This window comes from Vigna unguiculata, chromosome 2 (assembly GCF_004118075.2).
Source record: "Vigna unguiculata cultivar IT97K-499-35 chromosome 2, ASM411807v1, whole genome shotgun sequence".
NCBI classification, from domain to species: Eukaryota; Viridiplantae; Streptophyta; class Magnoliopsida; order Fabales; family Fabaceae; genus Vigna; species Vigna unguiculata.
In genome coordinates, this window is record NC_040280.1 from 21814119 (window position 1) to 21839648 (window position 25530).

At 35.1% G+C, this 25530-nt stretch overlaps 2 protein-coding genes across 2 annotated transcripts; both read left to right on the forward strand.

Annotated features, from left to right (window-relative positions):
- The first annotated feature begins 609 nt into the window (after window positions 1-609).
- On the forward strand, window positions 610-5934 carry LOC114174568 (exocyst complex component EXO84A). The gene is made up of 7 exons (XM_028059403.1): window positions 610-780; window positions 1380-1477; window positions 2200-3247; window positions 3422-3901; window positions 4525-4713; window positions 5281-5417; window positions 5808-5934. The coding sequence occupies exons 1-7, from the start codon at window positions 610-612 to the stop codon at window positions 5932-5934; spliced, it is 2250 nt and encodes a 749-aa protein (XP_027915204.1).
- A 19059-nt stretch (window positions 5935-24993) lies between these two features.
- Window positions 24994-25441, forward strand: LOC114174569. The gene is made up of 2 exons (XM_028059404.1): window positions 24994-25152; window positions 25277-25441. Exons 1-2 carry the CDS (start codon window positions 24994-24996, stop codon window positions 25439-25441), a joined length of 324 nt encoding a protein of 107 aa, XP_027915205.1.
- The last annotated feature ends 89 nt before the right edge of the window (window positions 25442-25530 follow it).

Genomic DNA, 25530 nt, shown 5'->3' on the forward strand with positions numbered 1-25530 from the left:
AATACGTAGTTACATATAACATAAATTTATCCCCAGTCATGAATTTGTACGTACTTTTATAGCAAAGATTTAAATAATGATTATACCTAGGACTATTTTATTTTTCAGGTTAAGTTATTATCTTATTTGCTCAAAAAAGTCATCATCTTATTATTTTATATTTTTCTCATATTTTATGTTGTGAAATATTGTATATCATTTTATTATGACCACTTAAAAAAAGTGTGGAGATAGATTTACACCCACAAAATTTCTACATTAATTTTATAATTATTTTTATTAAATAGTATAATTTATGCTTTAATTAAATATCTTATTTTTAATATTTTATTATCAAATGTAACATGATTGTTTTTTATTTAAAAAAAAGTGTGAAAATAGTATGTTTTTCCTTAAAAAAACACATTTCAATCCGTGTTTGGAATGGATGCAGTGCATGTTTGCCGAGGCTCTCTTCTCTCGCATGCATCTTCGTTCGTTACATCACATGTATCAATCTGATTACATTTTCTGCACTTTCATTTCTTAATCCTCCATTGCAATTTCGATTCAACCTTCTGCTCCGGAATTGCATGCATGCGTCGTAGATAAACACAACAACAACTTACAATGGATCAGTCAGCATTCACCACTCCGAGAGGATCTTTGTCGTCCAGCATTGGAGACGCTTCAGAGCTTGAGGCCAATCTCACACTCAGTGATAGGCTCAAGGTTTTCAAAAGCTCTTCCTTTGATCCCAATGGCTATGTCGCCTCCAAATCCCGCAGCATGAACGAAAAGGTTTTCTCTTTCTCGCTTAGATTTCATGTTCAACCACTTCCGTTGTCAAATTGCTTAATGGGTCTCTTTGTTGATGAATGATCATGCCTGAAATGAAACAAAAATGATACCTTTAGGGTAAGTGTACGAAAACACAATATCCACGAGTTCCCCACGTGCATGTAAAAAGTGTGCCTATGTATGTATAGATTATATACAAACACCAACATTAGTAGACGTAGGGAACCACTCTTTTATATGCACCTATGTTATTCATTGAAATTTGCTTGAAACTATAACATTTTGTAGGTCTTACTCCTTTAACTTTTGTGATTTTATAGTTTCTAATAATTTTAACTATAGTAGTATATAGTAGGTTAAAAGGAATATGTTATAAAGTGTATAAAAGGTGGGCTTTTAGTAGCTTGAGTTTTGCTTACAAGTAGTATACTGCATTTAAGACAAAAAGAATGGAGGTTTCATGAATTTGATACGAAAATGTTTCTTGGTTAATGAAGTTGGGATAATGGAAAAATAAAATTAAATTGCTTTTTTATCCATTTGATAGAAGAAATTATTCTGTCTTCAAACTTAATAAAGGTTTTTGTACTGTTTTGTAGGAGATAAGACACTTGTGCTCTTATCTTATCGAGCTGAAGAAGGCTTCAGCAGAAGAAATGCGTAAAAGTGTTCTTGCTAACTACTCGGCCTTTATACGGTGATTACACGCCCCAAAATTTGTTAATTAATTACATATATTTGTTGAGGAATATTCTGGGCTATATTTTCAAATTCTTATGCATCATATCTGAACTTGAACTTGTGAAGGAATTTAAGAATTACTTTTCATGAATTTTTCATTATGATGAGACTTGTTTCAGTGCCACATAGTTTATTAAAATGTCAGAGTGGTTGTATGAAAATTTTCAATCAGTGTTTGTTCCAAAAGTTTTGTCCCCATTTGACTTTCTATTCTTTTACTAAATAAATGTTTTTTGTTCTGTCACTAAAAAATGAGATGTAGAAGTCAATTGAGTGAAAAGGGGGAAAAAAAAAACGGGTTTTGTTGGATTTGTGAGTATAAAATTGTAGCATGATTATGCGAGGACAAAATATTTCATTCTTCGATTAGTTTTGAAAGACAAATTTTCTAATTTTTCTGGTATAAGAGTTGTAACTTCAACTCTGAGGTAAGGGTCTAATCCATTCATTATACTGTGGATGCTAATGATTAAACTTTGGACTACTTAGTAGCAATGTCTAAACTTGATTCAAGGATCCATTTAAAACATTCAAATTTTTATCAAGGGGACAAGATGGTTTGTGATTTTAACAGAAACTGACAAATATATGGTTGCCTGAAAAAAAAATTAGGATATCTTGTATCTGTAAGCATGATTATTATTGTATTGATGACTATCTCTGCAACATTTTATGCAGTACGTCCAAAGAGATATCTGATCTTGAAGGAGAGTTGTTGTCCATGAGAAATCTTCTATCCACCCAGGCTGCTTTGGTTCATGGTTTAGCAGATGGGTGCGAGCTTAGTCCCATGATCAGTGGCAATGAAGATTCAGAATTGGATGACATACTAGATGAAAAAACAGAACTATCCAAGACAGAAAAATGGCTAATAGGATATTTAGAAACCCTTGAGGTTTTATTAGCGGAGAAAAGAGTGGATGAAGCAATGGCTGCTTTGGAAGAAGGAGAAAACATGGTAAAAGAAATTAATAAAGTGGGAACTTTAAGTCCAAGTTTATTTGAGGCATTGCAAGATGCTATTGCTGAGCATAGACAAAAACTAGCAGATCAACTAGCAGAAACTATCTGCCAGCCATCAACTAGCAGTGCAGAGATTCGATCAACAGCGTTGTCATTGAAAAAACTTGGGGATGGTCCTCGTGCTCACACATTACTACTAAGTTCTCGCCAAGGAACATTACAACGTACCATGAAAACCTTTCAATCCAGCAATTATGGTGGGGTTGGGGCGTTTACTGCTGCCCTTTCACAACTTGTTTTTTCCACCATTTCACAAGCAGCATTAGATTCTTTGTCAGTGTTTTCTGAAGAACCTGCATATACTTCTGAACTAGTAACCTGGGCAGTTGCAGAGGCTGAGAAACATGCTGCTCTCCTTAAGAAATGCATTCTTGCCTCTACAGCTGCAGCAGGAGGTTTGAGAGTTGCATCTGAATGTGTTCATGTTTGCATGAGTCATTGCTATCTTCTAGAGACTACTGGGCTAGCCCTTTCCCCTGTCCTAATAAAATATTTTAGGCCCTTTGTTGAACAAGCACTAAAAACAAATTTGAAAAGAATTGAACAAAGTAGTTCTGCACTGGCTGCTGCAGAGGATTGGGTACTTGCTTTTGCACCAACCAGCAACAGGCCTTCTGGCCAACCTCCATCTTCTCACAGTAACTTAGGTTTGCTCCAACCAAAGCTTTCAAGCAGTGCTCACAAATTCAACTCAATGGTTCAGGTAATTACTCACTTTTTGGTTCAGTGTCCTATTTTGAAAGTATTAATATGATACTAGGAAATTAAGGGAGAGAGTATAATGTTATCATGAAGCTTCTTTGTTTCACTCCTTCCCTTTGTGCCTCATTGCTTTAGATACTTAATAAAGTTTTTTGTTTTTATATGAATTGGATAGGAATTGTTTGAAGATGTTGGGCCTCTTGAAATACTGCAATTGGATGTTCTAGCAGTTGAAGGCCTTATACATGTGTTCAACTTCTATGTCAACTTGCTGATAAATGCATTGCCTGGATCAGTGGTAACTGAGAACATTGAAGGGCACAGAATTGTTAAGCTTGCTGAGACTGAAGCACAACAGATAGCATTGATGGCAAATGCAATATTACTGGCAGATGAACTGCTTCCACGTGCTGTTGCCAAGCTTTCACATAGCACAAAAGGTGATGACTCTCAGAAAAAAGGATCAGAAAAACAACGTGAACTCAAGAAAAGGCTCCAACGTGAAGTTGATCGCCTGCGTGACAGCTTTTGCAGGCAACATGCTCTTGAACTCATTTTCACAGAAGAAGGAGAAGCTCGTCTAAATGCATTAATATATTTGGGAATGGATGGTAACGTGGAACAACCTGAATGGTTTCCTTCTCCAATCTTTCAGGTAATATGTGTGTTGGAATATTAAGATTATTTATCTTTAGCATTAAGGGTGTGATTAGACTCAGAGATTGCATATAACTGTTGGAGTAATGATTGGCTACTTTTTGCTTAGTTATGATTACTTTTTTTCCAATGTCCAATGTTGATATCTGTAACTTTACTTACATAAGTTCTATCACTTTGCAATTAATGCAACACTGAAGTATATAAAGCAAGTTTTGCTATCCCTTTTGTGTAAAGTTGTTGATTTCTCTTTTACATTTTCTTTGTTCTCCTTTTCTTACCATGTGATAGTTACGTCTAGAGTTGTGAGTGGTATGCAGAGTCTGGAACGCATTATTTGTCTGATACACATAGTCTGATATCAAACTTACACATTATCATTTGATATATCTTTTTTTTATTCAGTCTGATTCAGCTTTTCAGTTAAGTCATATACCCTCTTCCACATGCAAGATTTCAAATGTGTAATGCAAAGGATGTTTTCTTCAATTATACGTTGTTAAGCCTTTAAGTCATCATAGCATGGTTTCTCTTTAGTATTCAGATACATTCATGATAGAAACATAGTAGCAGTATCTTTGTTTAATTATAAGGTTTGTCATTTCGTACATTATTGTTCAGGAAATTTTTGCTAAGCTTACCGAAGTGGCAAGCGTTGCAGCAGACATGTTTGTAGGAAGGGAAAGATTTGCCACTGTCTTATTGATGAGATTAGCAGAAACAGTGGTCCTGTTTCTTTCTGATGACCAAGCCTTCTGGGAAGAGGTTGAGACAGGATCAACACCTTTGGGTCCCATAGGCCTTCAACAGGTAGTCACTGAAATATGAGTTTGTAGTCATTTTCTGAGTGTTACTTCAACTTACAATAAATTAAAACTTTGTTGGTTCTATTTTTTTAGAAGACTCAATGTGACCCTTTAACAACATTTTTTCTATTTTGTCTTTAGGATTGAACAATAAACCCATAAAAAAGGTGAGTGAGTATATAACATATGCTAACATCATTCCTCCCTAGGATTGGATAATAAACTAATAAAAAGGGTGGGTGATTGTATTAGCATATGCCAACTCATATTAAATCTTTTTAAAAAAATATATAAGAACCATATTAAGTAACAAATAAATAAAGGAAAAACATTGAATAATCGCTAAAAATATAGGAATCAAAAATACTATTAAGCCTATGGAAAATTAATTAATGTTATTCTAAAGGCCTGCGAAAACCATGTTTGCCACAAACTTTAAAGAAGTTGCTTTTGAGACTTGTTTATCGAAGGTAGTTTGTGAAGAATTTGTTGAATGCATTAATTTAATGCTCAGGAATTAGGATCACTTACCAAAATTAATATCAGACTAATGGTTCGATCATTCATGCAGCTTTATTTGGATATGCAATTTGTGATGATATTTGCATCCCAAGGTCGTTACTTATCTCGTCATCTGCATCAAGCTATTAAAAACATTATTGAAAGGGCTATCAATGCTCTTGCTGCTACAGGTCTAGATCCCAACAGGTAAATCTATTTGGCTATTTTGCTTATTAGCTTAAGGAACATGTTAACCAGTGTCATTAGAACATGGGGTAAAGAAGTAAAAGAAGAAAGATTTTATTGAAAAATAACATGGAAGTTCATTAACAAAAGAACATGGAGCACATTTACATACCTCTTAGAACCTATTTGAATGTGTTTCTAAGTAAAAGCTTCTAAAAGACAAAAAAATGTAAGATACATGTGGGAGTGCATGTGTGTGTATGTATCTATATACACATTGAATATCAATGAAAAAACTATGGAGATAAATGGAAAATATTTCTGAGTGGCATCATTTAAGTACATTTATGATGGAATCAAACATTTTTGTTATTCACTGCTTTCTACTAATTAATAACCTTTGAATGGCAGTGTCTTGCCCGAGGATGAATGGTTTGTTGAAGTTAGTGAAATTGCTATAAAGATGTTAACTGGTAGAGCTGCCTTTGATAGTGTGGAGGAAGATATTCCAAGCCCAACTTCATCTATTCAAACATAGTCAATGTCACTAGCATTCTACTCCATTGGAAATGATAATAGTTCATCCACTTCTCAATCATGGTACACTGTAGAGAGCAGAAGGGATAGAAGACATTGAAGTGAAACAGTTTCATGGTTATCATCTACACCTCTACATGATCACATTACTATGATAAATGAGGCTTTTTAGTGTTCAAGGAACGTGTCTCACTTCAAACTTGTGTGGATGAATTCCATTACATCTTTGTGCATTCTCATCTACACTTGTCATACATTGCAGGAATGCTAAAGGATGAAGGAGATCAAGATCTAATGTTAAGCTCGGTCATGCCATTTTGTGAACTTTGGTTGATAACTCACAAGATAATTTCTAGAACCCAAAAATGTTATAGGCCTTCAGGTTTTGGATTCATTGTAACTACTTGTACATTACTCTTTCCAATATAACCATAGCCAATTGATTAGTTTTAGGAATTCCGGGAATTGCTTTTCTCTTTAATAACTTACTTTTTTCACCTATCTTATCGTTAGCAAGGGAACACAAACTAAGATTCCTTGTGCGTGTATTTTGTCCCTATCCAAACTTCATCTGTTTTTTAACACTCATTATGCACTAAATTAATACTTTGAATTACTTAATATTTTTATTCAATAAATTATAATCCCATTCAATCAATTGGTTTAACCCTTTTTCACAAGGATAGGAGAAAATCACAAGCCAAAATTATACTTGTTATCCCCTTACTTTTTTGTATGAAATGAAAGGGTCATTAGTTAAGTAATGACACATTGGTTTTTTACCCGGATAGGTACATTAGTTAAGTTGGTAGAAACATTGAGGTACTAAGTAATTTTAAGAGTTTGAATTCCTGGTAAAAGAGGTAAATGAGGTTAAGGATTTTTTTTTTTTTTTTGTGGTTGCATTGCAGTAACTTTTTCCCTCTTTAAAATATCCGTTGTGGTGGATATCTTCAATTGAAGCACATGTTTTCTTTCTGAAAAGCTAAGAAGACTTCTGCACAGTGTAGATTTATGTTTTTTTCGTAAAATTGTTACTTTCTGAGTGATACTGTATATGATAAATTAGTGGTTCTCGAAATTGGGATAGTCATACGCATTGAATTAATGAAGTGTGCAATGGTGGAGCAAAAGAAGGCTCACAAATTTAAGTAAGATGACACTTGAAATTGCAAATCATGACACAAATTATTCCTTGAAGTGGTAAAAAAAGTAAGAACAACAAAAGCATCTCCTCGATTTCTCAACATGTAAATCATAAAGGAATAGTTAGTGAGAAAATGGAATTTGACAAACTCCCAAAAAAAAACTTCGAAATGTGCACAACCACCAAGCTCTCAACAGTATAATGTTAATACTTACCATGTGCTTGGCTATCTGTCATGCTTGAAACATAGAAGTTTGATTTTTAACTATTACATCACAATTGCAACTTCGAAATAGAGAACCCCTATATTTAGTTAAAAATCATACAGGAATCTGTCACGAAGGTTTGCTATGGTTTAATCCATATAGTTTACACGTACGAGAAATATGGCACTAATCCTAAAAATTAAATGTGTCTGTCTATGGAATTTATCACTCTCTGAGTACTATTAAGGAAATCATGATTCAGAGAAGGATAATGATACAATGCCCCGTTTATTTGACCCCCAAGTTACCCGTTTACGTGGCACTGAATATTTTATTCATTTTAAAGCAAGCGGTAGCAGAAACGCGTGAGAGAATTTGGAGTGAATGGTGAGGTTGTGATACACGCGCAAGAGAGGAAAAATGAGAAGTTAAAAAAACAGAACTTTGGTTTGCGGTTTATACTAAAGGCGAGAGTGCGGGCAGAGTGCGGCGACAGTGCAACGTCTGCGGCGTGCGACGACAGTGCGGCGTGCGACGACAGTGCGGCGAGAGTGCGGCGACAGTGCGGCGAGAGTGTGGCGACAGTGCGGATTGCTGCCATAGCTTCGTGCGTCGAATTGGAAGCCCTAATTTGAAGTGTTCTTGTTCTGCAAATTAAAGGGTGTTGTGGTATGTTTTACTATCCTATTAGAAACACCTATTTTTGTGATGTTGTTCCGCAAATGAAACCATTATTTATGTGATTTTTGAGCGGAAATGAAACCCCATTATCTTCCCCAAACTGATGCTCTGTAAATCGTAAATGTTGTCGTGGATATTTAATTGAAAATGTGAACCGTTTTATGTAAGAAAAAATGCGAATTGTTTCGGCAGTTAGGGTCGGGTGGGTACAAAATTGGATGTGCATTTGTGTTGTTGGATGTTGGTTTCGACATTTAGGATTGGGTGGGTAGAAAAAGCAAATTGGATTTGTGTTTTTGAATATGCGTATTATAATTGCAGGTCAGTTGACATGAGTGGCATCAGTGAAGGTTGTGAAGGTAGTTCAGGTTGTGAGGTTGGAGATTGTAGTGATATAAGTCAGGTAATTAATTTTTTGATGATTTGTAAGTTAATTTATATTTGAGTACAATAAGTTTAACCTATGGTTTTTAATATGTCTATTTGCAGATTAGTTTCAGACATTATTGTAGAACACAATATATTGGTTTGTTGAACAAGAAGTTAAGTGTGGAGCAAAAACAATGTATTCAACAAACACCATTTTGGTGGTTTGTTTTGTTGCATGAAAGAGTTAAGATTAGTCGAAACCTTCTTTGTGAGTTAAGTAATGTGTGGGTGGAGAGTAGAGGAGGTTTCATGATTAACTCCGAATTTGTATCATTTAAGTTATTAGATGTATGTGTAGGCCTTGGGTTGAGGGTTTATGGAGATAGAATTGATTTAGAGGAGGTTGGCGTTGATAGTGTTTGTAGGAAGAAATTTTCTGAAAAAAAGGTAACAATTAGTATGGTCTATAATTATCTATTGACTGAGTGTGAGTGTCTTGATGTAGAAGATTATTGTCGGTTGTACATTCTTTTAGGCATTTTTGAGTTTTTGTTGCCTAATAGAAATGGAGCAATGTTTGTTTCACTTTTTGGAATTGTAGATGATTTGACTAGTCTTGTTAAATATAACTGGGGTGGTGTGGTTTATTCGTATTTGGTTGGTAGTTTGAGTTCTGCCTCAGTTGTTTTAAAGAAGCAATCAGATCAAAAACACTTCCATGTTGTCGGATGCGTATATTTATTGCAGGTAAGTTCGTTTGTTTTTCTCCAATATCGTGTTGTGTAGCATTTTGGTTTATTGTTATGAATGACTAACTTTGTTTGAAATGAATTGTAATATTGTATGATGTAACTATGGGCTTTTGATCACTTCCTGTTTGTGAAGAGAAAGAGAGCAGTTATTGAATCCAAATTTCCAAGGTTGTTGCGTTGGATTGATTACAAAGTTGGAGATGTGTCCATAAGAAATAGTTTGAAAAATAATGTGGTACTTTTCTATTATTTTATCCTGCATTGTTTATGGTTTAAGTTGTTTTTGCAATTTATTGATGTTGTTTGTTTTAAATTAAATTTCAGATTGTGCATGATCTTTGTCTTTCTAAGGAAGAAATAAGCGAGTTAGTTGTGAAAGAAGCTTTATCAAAAGGTGATGGCGAGCGTGACAAATGTAAGAGGAAAGAGTGTGGTGGAATGAAAAAGAAGGAGCAGCTTATGGGTGTAATTGAGCAGCAAGAACATGATATTCGTGAACTTGGTGGAGCGATTGCTAAATTGAAATCAACTCTGGCTGAGAGGGAAAATAGAAGTAAAGATGAATTTGTTTCTCCTGTGAATTTGAATGAAGTGGATGTTCCAAGTGAAGCTGCAGAAGACATAAATGCAACCAACAGTGATATGTACGTGCGTATGAGGAATGATCCACGGTTACGGTTGAAAAGCCGTTTAATCCAAACTCCGTTCGCAGTTTATAGTCGGAAGAAGAAAACGATACCGAAATAGTTGTTGGAGTATCAGCAATATGTATGTATTTTGTTTTGTTTGATGGAAATGAAATATCATTTTCATTTGTTTAATTGTAACAAGACATGTAATTGAAACCTATGAAACATTAAGTTGTGTAGAATTGTATTTGTTGTGTTTTTGTTCTGTTATGGTGCAATCAATAAATAAAGACTTTTCTTAAGTGTTTGTGGTGTTATGTACTGCATGTGCAAAAAGTTAATTCGAGACGCAGAAAAGTTAGTTTTTAAGTGAATCTTGAATTCCAATAACTTATTTAGGTGGTTTGGTGATGATTCACGGTGGTGGAAATATCTGGATGACCATTCCATTGTGGAAACCATATTTGAAGTAATAATACAATGTAAAATCAGTTGCAGTAGTGCATGTACAAAAAGTTGAATGTAAAAAGGCAGTTATGGACACACAACAGGACAGTTAATTCGAAACGCAGAAAACTTCCTTTTTAAGTGAATCTTCAATTGCAATTACTTATTTAGGTGGTTTGGTGATGATTCACGGTGGTGGAAATATCTGGATGATCATTCCATTGTGTGGAAACCATATTTGAAGTAATAATACACTGTAAAATCAGTTGCAGTAGTGCATGTACAAAAAATTGAATGTAAAAAGGCAGTTATGGACACACAACAGGACAGTTAATTCGAAACGCAGAAAACTTCCTTTTTAAGTGAATCTTCAATTGCAATTACTTATTTAGGTGGTTTGGTGATGATTCACGGTGGTGGAAATATCTGGATGACCATTCCATTGTGTGGAAACCATATTTGAAGTAATAATACACTGTAAAATCAGTTGCAGTAGTGCATGTACAAAAAGTTGAATGTAAAAAGGCAGTTATGGACACACAACAGGACAGTTAATTCGAAACGCAGAAAACTTCATTTTTAAGTGAATCTTCAATTCCAATAACTTATTTAGGTGGTTTGGTGATGATTCACGGTGGTGGAAATATCTGGATGACCATTCCATTGTGTGGAAACCATATTTGAAGTAATAATACACTGTAAAATCAGTTGCAGTAGTGCATGTACAAAAAATTGAATGTAAAAAGGCAGTTATGGACACACAACATGACAGTTAATTCGAAACGCAGAAAACTTCATTTTTAAGTGAATCTTCAATTCCAATAACTTATTTAGGTGGTTTGGTGATGATTCACGGTGTTGGAAATATCTGGATGACCATTCCATTGTGTGGAAACCATATTTGAAGTAATAATACACTGTAAAATCAATTGCAGTAGTGCATGTACAAAAAGTTGAATGTAAAAAGGCAGTTATGGACACACAACAGGACAGTTAATTCGAAACGCAGAAAACTTCCTTTTTAAGTGAATCTTCAATTGCAATTACTTATTTAGGTGGTTTGGTGATGATTCACGGTGGTGGAAATATCTGGATGACCATTCCATTGTGTGGAAACCATATTTGAAGTAATAATACATTGTAAAATCAGTTGCAGTAGTGCATGTACAAAAAATTGAATGTAAAAAGGCAGTTATGGACACACAACATGACAATTAATTGGAGACGCAGAAAACTTCCTTTTTAAGTGAATCTTGAATTCCAATAACTTATTTAGGTGGTTTGGTGATGATTCACGGTGGTGGAAATATCTGGATGACCATTCCATTGTGTGGAAACCATATTTGAAGTAATAATACACTGTAAAATCAATTGCAGTAGTGCATGTACAAAAAGTTGAACGTAAAAAGGCAGTTATGGAAACACAAAAGGACAGTTAATTCGAGACGCAAAAAAGTTAGTTTTTAAGTGAATCTTGAATTCCAATTACTTATTTAGGTGGTTTGGTGATGATTCACGGTGGTGGAAATATCTGGATGACCATTCCATTGTGTGGAAACCATATTTGAAGTAATAATACACTGTAAAATCAGTTGCAGTAGTGCATGTACAAAAAGTTGAATGTAAAAAGGCAGTTATGGACACACAACAGGACAGTTAATTCGAAACGTAGAAAACTTCATTTTTAAGTGAATCTTCAATTCCAATAACTTATTTAGGTGGTTTGGTGATGATTCACGGTGGTGGAAATATCTGGATGACCATTCCATTGTGTGGAAACCATATTTGAAGTAATAATACACTGTAAAATCAGTTGCAGTAGTGCATGTACAAAAAGTTGAATGTAAAAAGGCAGTTATGGACACACAACAGGACAGTTAATTCGAAACGCAGAAAACTTCATTTTTAAGTGAATCTTCAATTCCAATAACTTATTTAGGTGGTTTGGTGATGATTCACGGTGGTGGAAATATCTGGATGACCATTCCATTGTGTGGAAACCATATTTGAAGTAATAATACACTGTAAAATCAATTGTAGTAGTGCATGTACAAAAAGTTGAACGTAAAAAGGCAGTTATGGAAACACAAAAGGACAGTTAATTCGAGACGCAGAAAAGTTAGTTTTTAAGTGAATCTTGAATTCCAATTACTTATTTAGGTGGTTTGGTGATGATTCACGGTGGTGGAAATATCTGGATGACCATTCCATTGTGGAAACCATATTTGAAGTAATAATACACTGTAAAATCAGTTGCAGTAGTGCATGTACAAAAAGTTGAATGTAAAAATGCAGTGATGGACACACAACAGGACAGTTAATTCGAAACACAGAAAACTTCCTTTTTAAGTGAATCTTCAATTGCAATTACTTATTTAGGTGGTTTGGTGATGATTCACGGTGGTGGAAATATCTGGATGACCATTCCATTGTGTGGAAACCATATTTGAAGTAATAATACACTGTAAAATCAGTTGCAGTAGTACATGTACAAAAAATTGAATGTAAAAAGGCAGTTATGGACACACAACAGGACAGTTAATTCGAAACGCAGAAAACTTCCTTTTTAAGTGAATCTTCAATTGCAATTACTTATTTAGGTGGTTTGGTGATGATTCACGGTGGTGGAAATATCTGGATGACCATTCCATTGTGTGGAAACCATATTTGAAGTAATAATACACTGTAAAATCAGTTGCAGTAGTGCATGTACAAAAAGTTGAATGTAAAAAGGCAGTTATGGACACACAACAGGACAGTTAATTCGAAACGCAGAAAACTTCATTTTTAAGTGAATCTTCAATTCCAATAACTTATTTAGGTGGTTTGGTGATGATTCACGGTGGTGGAAATATCTGGATGACCATTCCATTGTGTGGAAACCATATTTGAAGTAATAATACACTGTAAAATCAGTTGCAGTAGTGCATGTACAAAAAGTTGAATGTAAAAAGGCAGTTATGGACACACAACAGGACAGTTAATTCGAAACGCAGAAAACTTCCTTTTTAAGTGAATCTTCAATTCCAATAACTTATTTAGGTGGTTTGGTGATGATTCACGGTGGTGGAAATATCTGGATGACCATTCCATTGTGTGGAAACCATATTTGAAGTAATAATACACTGTAAAATCAGTTGCAGTAGTGCATGTACAAAAAATTGAATGTAAAAAGGCAGTTATGGACACACAACATGACAATTAATTGGAGACGCATAAAACTTCCTTTTAAGTGAATCTTAAATTCCAAAAACTTATTTAGGTGGTTTGGTGATGATTCACGGTGGTGGAAATATCTGGATGACCATTCCATTGTGTGGAAACCATATTTGAAGTAATAATACACTGTAAAATCAATTGCAGTAGTGCATGTACAAAAAGTTGAACGTAAAAAGGCAGTTATGGAAACACAAAAGGACAGTTAATTCGAGACGCAAAAAAGTTAGTTTTTAAGTGAATCTTGAATTCCAATTACTTATTTAGGTGGTTTGTTGATGGTTCATGGTGGTGGAATTACTTGGATGACCATTCCATTGTGTCGAAAGCATATTTGAAGTAATAATACATATTACAATGAGTTGCAGCATTGCATGTACAAAAAGTACAACGTAAAAAGGCAGTTATGGAAACACAAAAGGACAGTTAATTCGAGACGCAGAAAAGTTCGTTTTGAAGTGAATCTTGAATTCCAATTACTTATTTAGGTGGTTTGTTGATGGTTCATGGTGATGGAATTACTTGGATGACCATTGGATTGTGTGGAAAGCATATTTGAAGTAATAATACATTGTAAAATGAGTTGCAGTACTGCATGTACATGTACAAAAAGTTCAACATAAAAAGGCAGTTATGGAAACACAAAAGGACAGTTAATTCGAGACGTAGAAAACATAAATATCAGATTTTTATGAAAAGCTTAACTTTCATTACATATCATGAAATTGTTTGAAGATCATAATTAGTCGTCACACAAACATTTGTTGACAAAGACTGTAATGAATTCATCAGCATCAGCGTGATCCACTTGAAAGAGCACACGATCCCCTTCTTTTAATTGATGTTGATTGCAAAATTCCTTCCAGCCCTTCCCTATCTTCGTCGAGCGGGGTGAATCTGAAATAAGAAGTTTGCAAACTACCGCAGTATTGGGGCCACTAAGAACGACTTCATTGATATGCTTGCTCCTTATCAAGTTAGCAAATTTGGCGTTTAGGTCCTGAATGGCAAACATTTAAAAAAGAAGTATTAGGTATCCTAATTTATGTTAGGTTCACGTGTGGTTAATGAATATTTAAAACTTCACATATACCAGATGAGATCCTCGAGTTTGATATTGGGTCAACCTAACACAAAATATTGTGTCATTAAACTCTGTGGCGGCATGGGGCAAATACCTCTGCATGCTAAGTTGACTACATGTCCCTGCAAACACGGTGTGCATCCGTCAACAGATTATTCATGCGAACAATATATTTTGTGTCGACAAAATTAATTAATCGTACCTTTCAATGAAAATAAAATACACATTGCATTATTAACTATTCATATAACAATTTCAAATTTACCATGAAAAACATCATTTCAAAACACTTACTCGTTCCTCTTCTAAAACTTTATCTTTTCTACTCTTTCCGGCCATGATTCATCAACAACCTATCAAAATTTATTAATAATACAATAACGAATAACAACAAAAGAAATTCAACAAAAAATACACTTCACAACATGCTAAGTAAAAAAAAAACCACATTAAATCTTCGAAAAGGGGTTTTCCACCATAACCTACCGGAGAAATGTTCGTTCCGCCAATGACCTTAATCAACCGACAAGAGAGCGCCCAACCAATGAATCGAACGCTACCCACCAGTTTTCGCGGAAGCCGCCGCCTCCAACAACCCAAACCACTCTCCACACCTCCGCTATCCGCTTCCACTGCGACCCACAACACCAACCTTTATGGAACGATAGACTTTTTGGGAAGACAAAGCATTGCGATTCAAAATAGGTTTCTGGTTGCTCGTGCGTCTCTGGTCGAAGAAGAAAGTGCAGGGGAAGAAACGAGGGAACTTGCGAATGAATGTGTTTTTTTAAAAACTTAATCCAATGCATAGCGCGTGCAAATCACGCAAACTATCCCTTCTCGCTGCCTTCATTTCCCGTTTCCTTAAAAATGAATAAAATATTCAGTACCACGTAGACGGGTAATTTGGGGGTCAAATAAACGGGGCATTGTATCATTATCCTTCAGAGAAATGTGCTTTCCAACTTTGCAATTTAAAAGGGAAAAGTGGCCTAAAGGAAAGAAAAAAGATAGATCTGAAAAGTAATGCTATTTGTTTGTATCTGCATCCCATGAAGAGTGGACTATTTGCCAAAATATCTTAAGCCAACATTTTGAAGGGCTTTTTCAAGAAAAAAATTGCAATAAGATAAGTAAGAGCCACTTCCATTGGGTTGAGAAACATGGGCTATCAGCTGCTACAGATAGTTACACTGCTAACAGTGATAGCATTTGGAAAAGCATTAAGGAAAGTAACAAGAGAATGCAGTTAAGATGATTTGGAAGGTTTGATGGCATTCAAGAATGGCATTCAGTTGATACATCTGGTAGGTTGGCAAAGTGGGTTGGTAGGAGTTCTTGGGAATGGGAAGGTGTTGTCTGTGACAATGCAACCACTAGAGTGACACAAATCCTTCTCCCAAGTCTCAATGAAAAATATTTGGTTCAAACACAAATGGTGGGCCAGCTTTCTCCTTCCATAACACTCCTCACCTCTCTTTAAATTGTTGATCTCGGTGGCTTAGTAGGCCTCAGCGGAGCAATTCCACAAACAATTGGGTTGCAGATGCCAAAACTGTAAAAACTTTACCTTTATGGCAACAATTTAACTGGCCCAGTACTAGAAACTAGGGCTGAGCATCGGGCGGGTTGGATCGGATTTAACAGGCTCCATAACTGGAGTATTTAACACTGCTCAAAAAGGTACTTCTGGGGATCACTAACATATATTGATCTTTCTGATAACTTCTCAAGTGGAGTTGAGGCAATTGGAGTGGGAGAACAGTTAAACATTCATCACCTGAATTTGTCTCATAACCTTCTGAAGGGTACATTGCCAGGTTCCCTTGGGAGGTTGAACTCCATTCACAGTTTGGATTTGAGCTTCAATGAGTTAGCTTCCAACTTACCTGAAGTTCTGGCAAAGTTGACCTTGTTGGAGAGTCTGAAGCTGCAAAGTAATCACTTCAGTGGAAACATACCCAATGGTTTTTTTTTTCTCTCAAGCTAAAGAAAGTTGAAGGAATTGGACTTATAAGATAATGTACTTGAAGGGGAAATTCCAAAGGGTAAATCTCTAATTGATTTTCCTGAGAGTACTTATTCTGGAAATGAAGGTTTGTGTGGAAAGCCTATCAGTGCCTGTAAACTTTGACAATTGTAAGATATGGATGGAAACCCGTAAAATCAATTGAAAATGTTTGTGTTTTTTTTTTTGTGTAAGAACACAGAGATTCATTTGTTTCATTTCACTTATGAAAATAGAGAATCTCTGGTGTTCCTTAATATTATTGTATCCCTCTTAGCATAAACATGTTGCAAATGTTTCATTTTCCTTGTGAAGCTACAATGAACAAAATTCAGAGTCTCTATAAACATTGGCTGCTTAAAAGCGATATAATAGAAAGTTCCCCAAATTTTCTATTAACTAAATGACAATCTGGAATCATCAAAATTAAAAATAAATGGCATTCTTATTCCATTCAATTTTTCTGTGGAAGTATCAACTTAACAGTGCTAAAACAATCTTCAACCAATTCTATTAGATTATCTCCAACACTTTTTATTAACTTGCATTACAAAATAAGGATCGGTGTTAAATTAGATTCCACCATTGGATATGGTTGAATTGGTAGCAAAGTGTAAGTATGTAGCATCTTTGTTTAATAAGAGTTGTTTAATGAGTTCTTAAATTTCAAATTCAAATTGACATGAAAATTTTAAGTAGGAATGACACTAAATTGGCTCAATATACTTGTCCGCTATTTCAATGTAATTTGGTAAGTTGGATTGATGTAACGTCTCATTTAATTTATAAACACAATTAAAGGAAACGTCACACGTAAGATAGTAAAATCACGCAGTCCTGGGGTTCCCAACATCATCCCTACAAAACCAGGCACACCACGATGCCAACAAAAACAGGATAACAGTTTAACTAAGAGTTTACAATCCAAAGGCAACGAATACCGGGGCCATAGCCCTAAAGAAAACATCAAGAAGAGGAGTGTAAGATCCAGCCCAGACGGCTAAGCGGTGGAATCACCATTCCCTTGTTGACCACGAGAACTTCGCCCATCTGCTCCCATCAACCAGGTCGATGATCATCGCAAGAAAGAACAGCCACATACAACACAACCATGCAACGAAACGGGTAAGCTAGAGCCAACAACATATGCATCATACAATCAAAAGTATTTTCATCATCTCACATCCATATAATCAACCAAACATGTTATGACTCTCAATCAATACACTACGACTCGACTCGACTCATCCGGATACGTATAACTTGGTCGGATTCAGCGGATGCTTGCACTTGTGGTGGATACCCTGCTCGAACCTGAGCTGCTCACCCCCGAGCTATGTGTTACAAATGTCACGATGAAACAATTCTCCCTCACCACAAGGTTAGCCCTTAATGAATTTCAGGCCTCCTGCTACTCTCACCACAGGAGTCAGTCCGCTCTAAGTGAGACTAATTGGCCCCTTAGAGTGTCAGGATACAGTCCTTACCTTGAATCCTTACTTAGTTATACAGATGGGGCACCACCATGGACACCCACTAACAGGGGCCATGGGATTACGTCCCGACCACTGAAGCGCAACCCCGGAGGTCTCACCTAGAGACCCCAAGGAATTTATAAGCTGACACGGACCAACATTCATAATTCAGCAATAAGAGAATATTAGAATTATATTTACATTTCCATACCAACCCCTGAGATTAATTCCTCATACGCGTCAGATTTCGAATCCCTACCTCTGATCATCACCACCCCATGAATCTAGGGCCTCATCTCATATTAATCACGTGTTCCTTTGGTTCCACACCACTCATTCATTTCACATGCCAATATCATACCCAACCCGTCATAATCATTTCATGAATCATGCCAAACATACTTCATGTTCCATTATATGCATATCACTCATCATACAATCATACTCAACCAAAACAGATCGTTCAGGAACAAACAGGCATCCAGAAACAGTACGGTCTCGCCCAGCATCTCGCTCAGGCGAGATGTGCTCGCTCAGGCGAGCCTCCCCCTCGCCTAGGCGAGAGCACAAAAAAACAAGGGCATGAGCAACACGGGATCTCGCTTAAGCGAGATCCCTCTCGCCTGGGCGAGTTGCCTGCTCGCTCAAAAGTTGAGCGAGTCGCCTGGGCGACCTTTCGTGCCAAAAACTTAGGCGAGCTCCATGTTTCATCTCGCCTAGGCGAGATGGACTCGCTTGGGCGAGATTAATAGGTCTCGCCACTGTCCTTCACTGCAACAGCCATGAAAATCGAACCAACAAAGCATACAAAACAGTTAATCACACCAAAACGAATGATTTATCCATGCAATCAGTGATTCGCTCACAAACAGACAAGACAACACCAAAGGACTGAGACTCTAACTTCCCGTACCTGGAAAAGGGCTCACACAACTTCGACATAGGACCCCGGAGCACAGCAGCTCGAGTGACGAACTTGCAGAAGTGGAGTGGAACTCACTACTTGAGCTTTTAGGCGGACTAGTTCGAGGTGAGAAGTAAACCCTAGCAGAGCTCTAGCGGTACGAAGGGAGAGGAGGCGGCTGCGAATTTGTGAATGAAGAGAGTGTGAGGGTTAGGGCACATGGACTCAGCTTTAACCTTTGGGCCGGCTCTTAGGCCCATCAGATTTGGGGCAGAAAAGAGCAGGGTCTTACAATTGACATTCTCACATAATATGTTCTAGTCATTGTCAGTTTGCCATTTTTTAATTTTTATATTAAGTGTACAATAATAAAATTAAAATAAAAAAATTTGAAAGATTACAATTGTTAGGTTACGTTGTTCTGATATTTAAATATGTAAGGATATTGTATTTCAAATTATAAATTCTTACAAATTAAGTTCTAAATTATTAATTATAATTTTGTAATTCCAAAAAAATAATTTCTCAAATTATTCCGTCCAAAAAGAATTATTTAATATTTAAAAAATATTTAAATTCTAAGTGATATATATATATATATATATATATATATATATATATATATATATATATATATATATATAATCCTACATGGACAAAATGTAATTCAAGGGACAAAATTTTTTACAGAGGTCAAGATGTTCTAGGTTCGTACTTGGATCCACTCTTCAATCTAACATAAGTCGTTGGTTCTCTTCACTCTTTCTTGTCCAGGTATTCTCTTTCGACAAAAACGTAGAGTTCCTGGCGGTGAAGATATCTGCAAAGACACTCTAACACTCAAATTAGCTACTGCAACCAATATAGTGATTGCAATAAATGAGATCAGATTCTTACCTCGAACATTGTTATTTATACTACCTAGATGGACCAGACTCTTAGGCCTAGATTATGCAAAATTAGATAAGTTGAGGGTTTTGTTTAACCTGCTTAACTACCTTTAATTACTTTGTAATTTGTCCTTTCGTCAAGGTGGTTCCGTACTACAATAATGGCATACCTTTATGTCCCTTCCTTTATCTAGAGTTGTTTATTCCGTACTACAATAAATGTTCTCTACTTTTAAGTTGTAAGGCCTATACATTCAATATATATATATATATATATATATATATATATATATATATATATATATTTATATAAAAGAAAATTAGTGAGTACAACTTTTTTTAACTATTATTTGTAGACTTGTGTATAAGGTCGATTTTTTTTATTCTTTATATATTTTTTTAAGTTATATTAAAAATATATATTATTATATTAAATTTCAAATGATAATATATTTATAAATTATTTTTTAAATTATGTGAAATTATAAACATATAATTTTAATTAATAAATTAAAAACATGAAAAAGAAAAAGTTATTAGTTATGAGTAATCTTTGCGTAACAAATTAAATTAAATAGTGAATATGTACACACGTGAACGAAATATATAATTTTTATTCGTAAATAAAATATTTTATAATAATTTTAATATATAAATGAATTAAATATTATTTTTAATATTGAATTGAATAACATGTAAAATAAATTTTTCAAAATAAATTTTTTTTTGTTGATCTATTAAATTAAGTTCACATCCGGAAAAATGTAACAATAACAGAAAAAATTGACATTTCAAGATAGATCGAAAAGCAATCTTGCTAGTATTTTATTTTTTCAAAAGAAAATAAAATAAAAAATTATGCAAGAATGTGAATAAATAGGGTTTGATGGAAAAATAATTTTTAAAATGATAGGTGTGCACAAAATGGATAAATAAAAGATAAGCTTTTATCAATAAAAGGCCTTCTTGGTGCAAGGCCCATTAATATTATGTTAAGAATAAAAGGCACTTTTGTCTAATTTTATTACCTTATCATAGGCGCCTTCTCCCCGCACCTCCAAGAAATCTCATGTACCTCCAAAATTTACGCTTATACCCTTATTTAATATACTGTGAGAATGGGTGAAAGTGGGTAGGGACGCAGTAAATTTCATTTACTGCGTCAACGTCCCTGCACCCCCCAAAACGTTACTATACGTTACTATTTAGTATTCTTGTACTCCGTTTCTTCTCCATCATCCAGCTGCTTTCATTAAAATTTTTGCTCAGTGGTTCGTGGTCCTGAGAGTGAGAGTTGTCCTTCTTCAATCGTTCATTCTCTCTGTAGTGGTCCCTCTTGTCTTCATTCGTTCATTCTGTGTGTGGTGGTCCCTCTTCTGGTTTGTATTGTATGACTTTCATTTATTTTTTTTAAGGAATCATGTTTCGTTTATTCTGTCACTCAGTAACTGCCTTATCTTGGAGAGGTACTTCCGTCAATCCAGATTAGCCTTCATACCACCTTAAGTTCTTTGTAAACGAAATTTGTTTGAAGGGATTGTCTGCGTTTCAAAACGGTTGTTTTTCAAAATGTATGGGAAACGGAATACAGAATCCGTTTCAAAATGTTATGGAACGGTTTCTGTAATCCGTTTCTAAAAAAATTTGCAAATTTTTTTATGAAACGGAATACAGAATCCGTTTCATAACGTTTTGAAACGGATTTTGTATTCCGTTTCATAAAAAAATTTGCAAACTTTTTTGAAACGGAATACAGAATCCGTTTCAAAACGTTATGAAACGGATTCTGTATTCCGTTTCCTATAAATTATGATTTTCGCATCCATCACAAAATTACATATGTATATATATATATATATATATATATATATATATATATATATATATATATATATATATATATATATATATATATATATATATATATATATATATATGTTTATTACTCATGTTCGTAGGTGGTTGTGGGGATGTTGTAAGTCAAGAATACATTTGTTTTTGGTGTACGTTTGTTAGATGATAAATAAAGAATCCGTTTCACAATATTTTACGAAACGGAAAGTGTATGCCGTTTCGCATAAATCATGATTTTTTTCTGCCCATAAAAAAATAACACGATCACCCCATTATTTTTAAATGTTACTTTTAAATGTTATTGGTAAATAAACCTTGCATAATATTCTGTTAAAAATTACACCCACACACCCTCACCCCATTTCTTTCTTCTTGATTCCATTTCCAGTTCTGTGCAAAGAAAAGAACTGGTGAATAAGATTGGTGGCATGCATGTACGTGCTGTCATGGTCTTAGAAATAGAATTGAATCACTTATTTCGTTGAAATTTTCGCTCCTTATTTGCATGGATGTTTTGTCCGACAGACCAAACACTTGAAGTCCAAACACTTGAACATCAAATAGAAACCAAAATTTTGTTTTTCCAAACGGATTACATAATCCGTGTCTTAAAGATGTGAAACGGAATAGCTATTTCGTTTCATACTATTCTGTTTCATACTTGGATTTTGTGTGTTGGTGTGTATATTGTGTTATTGGTGAATTTTTAATATGAGTGAATGTATACTGTGTGATTGGTGAATTTTCTAACGTAAATTATGCAATGAATATCAACATGCAATTAGTTTTCAATTTTTGATACGTGTTGCATTCACTCGTTTTCTGTGATACGTGTTGCATTCTTTATGCATTTAGATGGGTTATTTACGTATTAAAATTTCTTTTTTTATTATAGTTCATTATGGAAGATCATCATTTTAGTTATTTGAGTTTCTTGGATTCTCAAGCGGATTCTCAACAAAATTGTAGTCTCATGTCAGAGTTTTCTGATTTTGTTCATGATATCTGCGAACAAGATTATACATCTCATTTTACAACCGATGATATTTTCTCAACACGTGAAGATTTAATTAAATGGGTTAGAGGGGTTGCTTATAATCTTGGCTTTGTCGTTATTATTCTAAGATCGGATAAATACAATGGACAACCAGGAAGAAAGACCCATGTATTATTAGGTTGTGAAAGAGGTGGAAAATATAGAAAATACAAGTGTGATGCAGAACCCAGTTTATCTGGGACAAGAAAATGTGATTGTCCCTTTAGATTGAGAGGGAGACCCATCTCTCAAGGGGAGGGATGGGTGTTGAACGTAAAATGTGGTTACCATAATCACGATGTCTCTTCTACTCTAGTTGGTCACCCCTATGCGGGTAGGTTGAAGTCTACTAAACAGTCGTTGCTTGTTGATATGACCAAAAGTCAAGTCAAACCTGCAAATATACTTCTCACTCTGAAAGAAAAAGATGATTGTAATGTTACAACTCTGAAGCAAGTGTATAATGCAAGATATAGGTACAAACGTTCAATAAGAGGTTCAAGAACTGAGTTACAACAGTTAATGTTGATGTTGGAACGTGATCACTACATCCATTTTAGTAGATGTCTTGATGAATCTGATGTGGTAAGCGATTTGTTCTGGACCCATCCTGATGCTGTGAAGTTGTTAAATTCATTCAATATTGTGTTCTTAATGGATAGTACCTATAAAACCAACAAATATCGGTTGCCATTACTTGAGATTGTTGGTGTGACCTCAACAGGATTAACTTTCTCGGCCGCTTTTGCATTTTTATCTAGTGAAAAGTAAAATAATTTCATTTGGGCTCTTGAAAGGCTAAGAGGTCTATTTATGACGTCCGAGGGTGGTCCACAAGTCATTGTAACTGATAGGGATCTTGCTCTAATGAATGTTGTTGGCATGGTGTTCCCTGAGTGTTATCATCTTCTATGTCGTTTCCACATTCAAAAAAATGTGCAGGCAAAGTGCAAAATGTTAGTAAATTCTGTTGATGCATGGGATGTTGTATTGCAAGCCTGGGAGAATGTCATGGACTGTGAAGATGAATTAAAGTTCAACGAGTGTGTTCATCGTCTTGAGCTTGTTTGCCAGCCATGGCCTGTATTCTTTGAATATGTTAACGACTCGTGGATCATTCCTTATAAAAAATTCTTTGTGAAGGCATGGACGAACAAAGTTATGCATTTGGGGAATACAACATCAAACAGGTATGTTTGTATTTTGCTATTAATTAATTTTTTTTATTAATGGTTTATATGATTTCCTTGTATAAATTGTACTAGGGTTGAGTCTGCTCACTGGAGTCTGAAGAAAGTTCTTGGAAGTAGTATGGGAGATCTTTGTTCATGTTGGGATGGAATTCACAACGTTATTATCTTGCAACACAACGAAATTAAGGCGTCTTTTGAAAGAAGTTTAAATCTGATCAGTGACTCTTATAAGGCATTGAGTTATAGAAGATTAGTGAGAAATATTTCTAGATGTGCCTTAGAACTCCTTGCTCCAGAGTTGGAAAGAGTAAAGAAGATTGGATTCCATAGTAGTCGTTGTGGCTACATTCTCAGACAAACTTATGGTCTACCATGTGCGTGTGAATTAGCACGATATGATCCTGGGATTATTCCTCTCCAAGAAATTCATGTCATGTGGACTAGGTTGAGCTTCTCCAATGTCTCGTCTTCACAATCTGAAGGGCAATTATCTATTCAGAGGGAGGTTGATCTACTGCTTAATCTTTTCAAAGAAGTTGATATTGCAGGAAAAGTGACCATAAAACATAAATTACTTGACATAGTTATCCCTTCCATGACATCGATGTTACCACCACCGAGTAAAGTTAAGACGAAAGGTGCAGCTAAGAGTCATAGATCAAAGAAGTCAACCAAATGTGATCCCTCCTATTTTGAGCATGTGGACGCCTTCATTGAGTCCTCAAGACAAGACACGTGCGTTGCAAAAACAGAAAACAAGGTGAAGAGCAAACGTGTAATTGAAGAGAAAGTAATACCCATGCTAGAACAGTTCAATCTTGTTTTTCATCCTTATATACTCGATGTTGTCGATGTTGTGGCGGACGGTCATTGTGGATATAGATGCATTGCTGCATTGTTGGGTATGGGTGAGGAGTCGTGACCTCTAATCAGACATGATCTATACAAAGAACTTAGTCAATGGCGACATGAATATGCAACGTTAGTTGGAGGCTATGATCGTCTGGAAAAACTGAGAAAGTCTTTGCTAGTTCAATCACCATCAGGGGTATAACTTCTATACACCAGTGTTGAAATTTATGTATTACAAGTTTTTTATGATTTTGTTTTATTATAATCTAATTAATTATATACAGGCTAATTGAGACAAGTGGATGACTATACCAGACATGGGGTATGCGATTGCTAATCGGTATAATGTAATCCTCGTGTGCTTGTCATCAGTTCAGAATTTGACTATATTCCCACTTCGTACATCCCCACCTATTTTGCAAAGTCAACATCGACTAATTTGTATCGGACATGTTTACAATTCTCATTTTGTGCAGGTATATATGTTTATATATATATATATATATATATATATATATATATATATATATATATATATATATATATATATTATTTTTATAAAGAACTTTATTTCTCTATTGACTAATTGCGTATTTACAGGTTCGTCTACAAGAAGGCTGTCCATTACCGACAGTGGATATCATATCATCTAGCAATTGTTACCCAAAGGCAAAAGGGTGGGCATCATTTTATAGAGATAGGATGCAAGCATTCCTAGATTTACACATAGTGGATCGTAGTTATGTAGATCTCATGGAAGACTGATATGTGTTGATTGTATTTAAGTATTTTACTGTTGTAGTTTGTAATTATTTTACCAATATATAAAATTCTAACTCCTTTGGCCAAGGGAT

Coding starts and splice junctions, on each gene's coding strand:
- LOC114174569 (XM_028059404.1), top strand. CDS start 24,994: ATGGGGTATGCGATTGCTAATCGGTATAATGTAATCCTCGTGTGCTTG. Junction 25,153..25,276: donor ACAATTCTCATTTTGTGCAG/GTATATATGTTT, acceptor GCGTATTTACAG/GTTCGTCTACAAGAAGGCTG.
- LOC114174568 (XM_028059403.1), top strand. CDS start 610: ATGGATCAGTCAGCATTCACCACTCCGAGAGGATCTTTGTCGTCCAGC. Junction 1,478..2,199: donor AACTACTCGGCCTTTATACG/GTGATTACACGC, acceptor CATTTTATGCAG/TACGTCCAAAGAGATATCTG. Junction 5,418..5,807: donor ACAGGTCTAGATCCCAACAG/GTAAATCTATTT, acceptor TTTGAATGGCAG/TGTCTTGCCCGAGGATGAAT.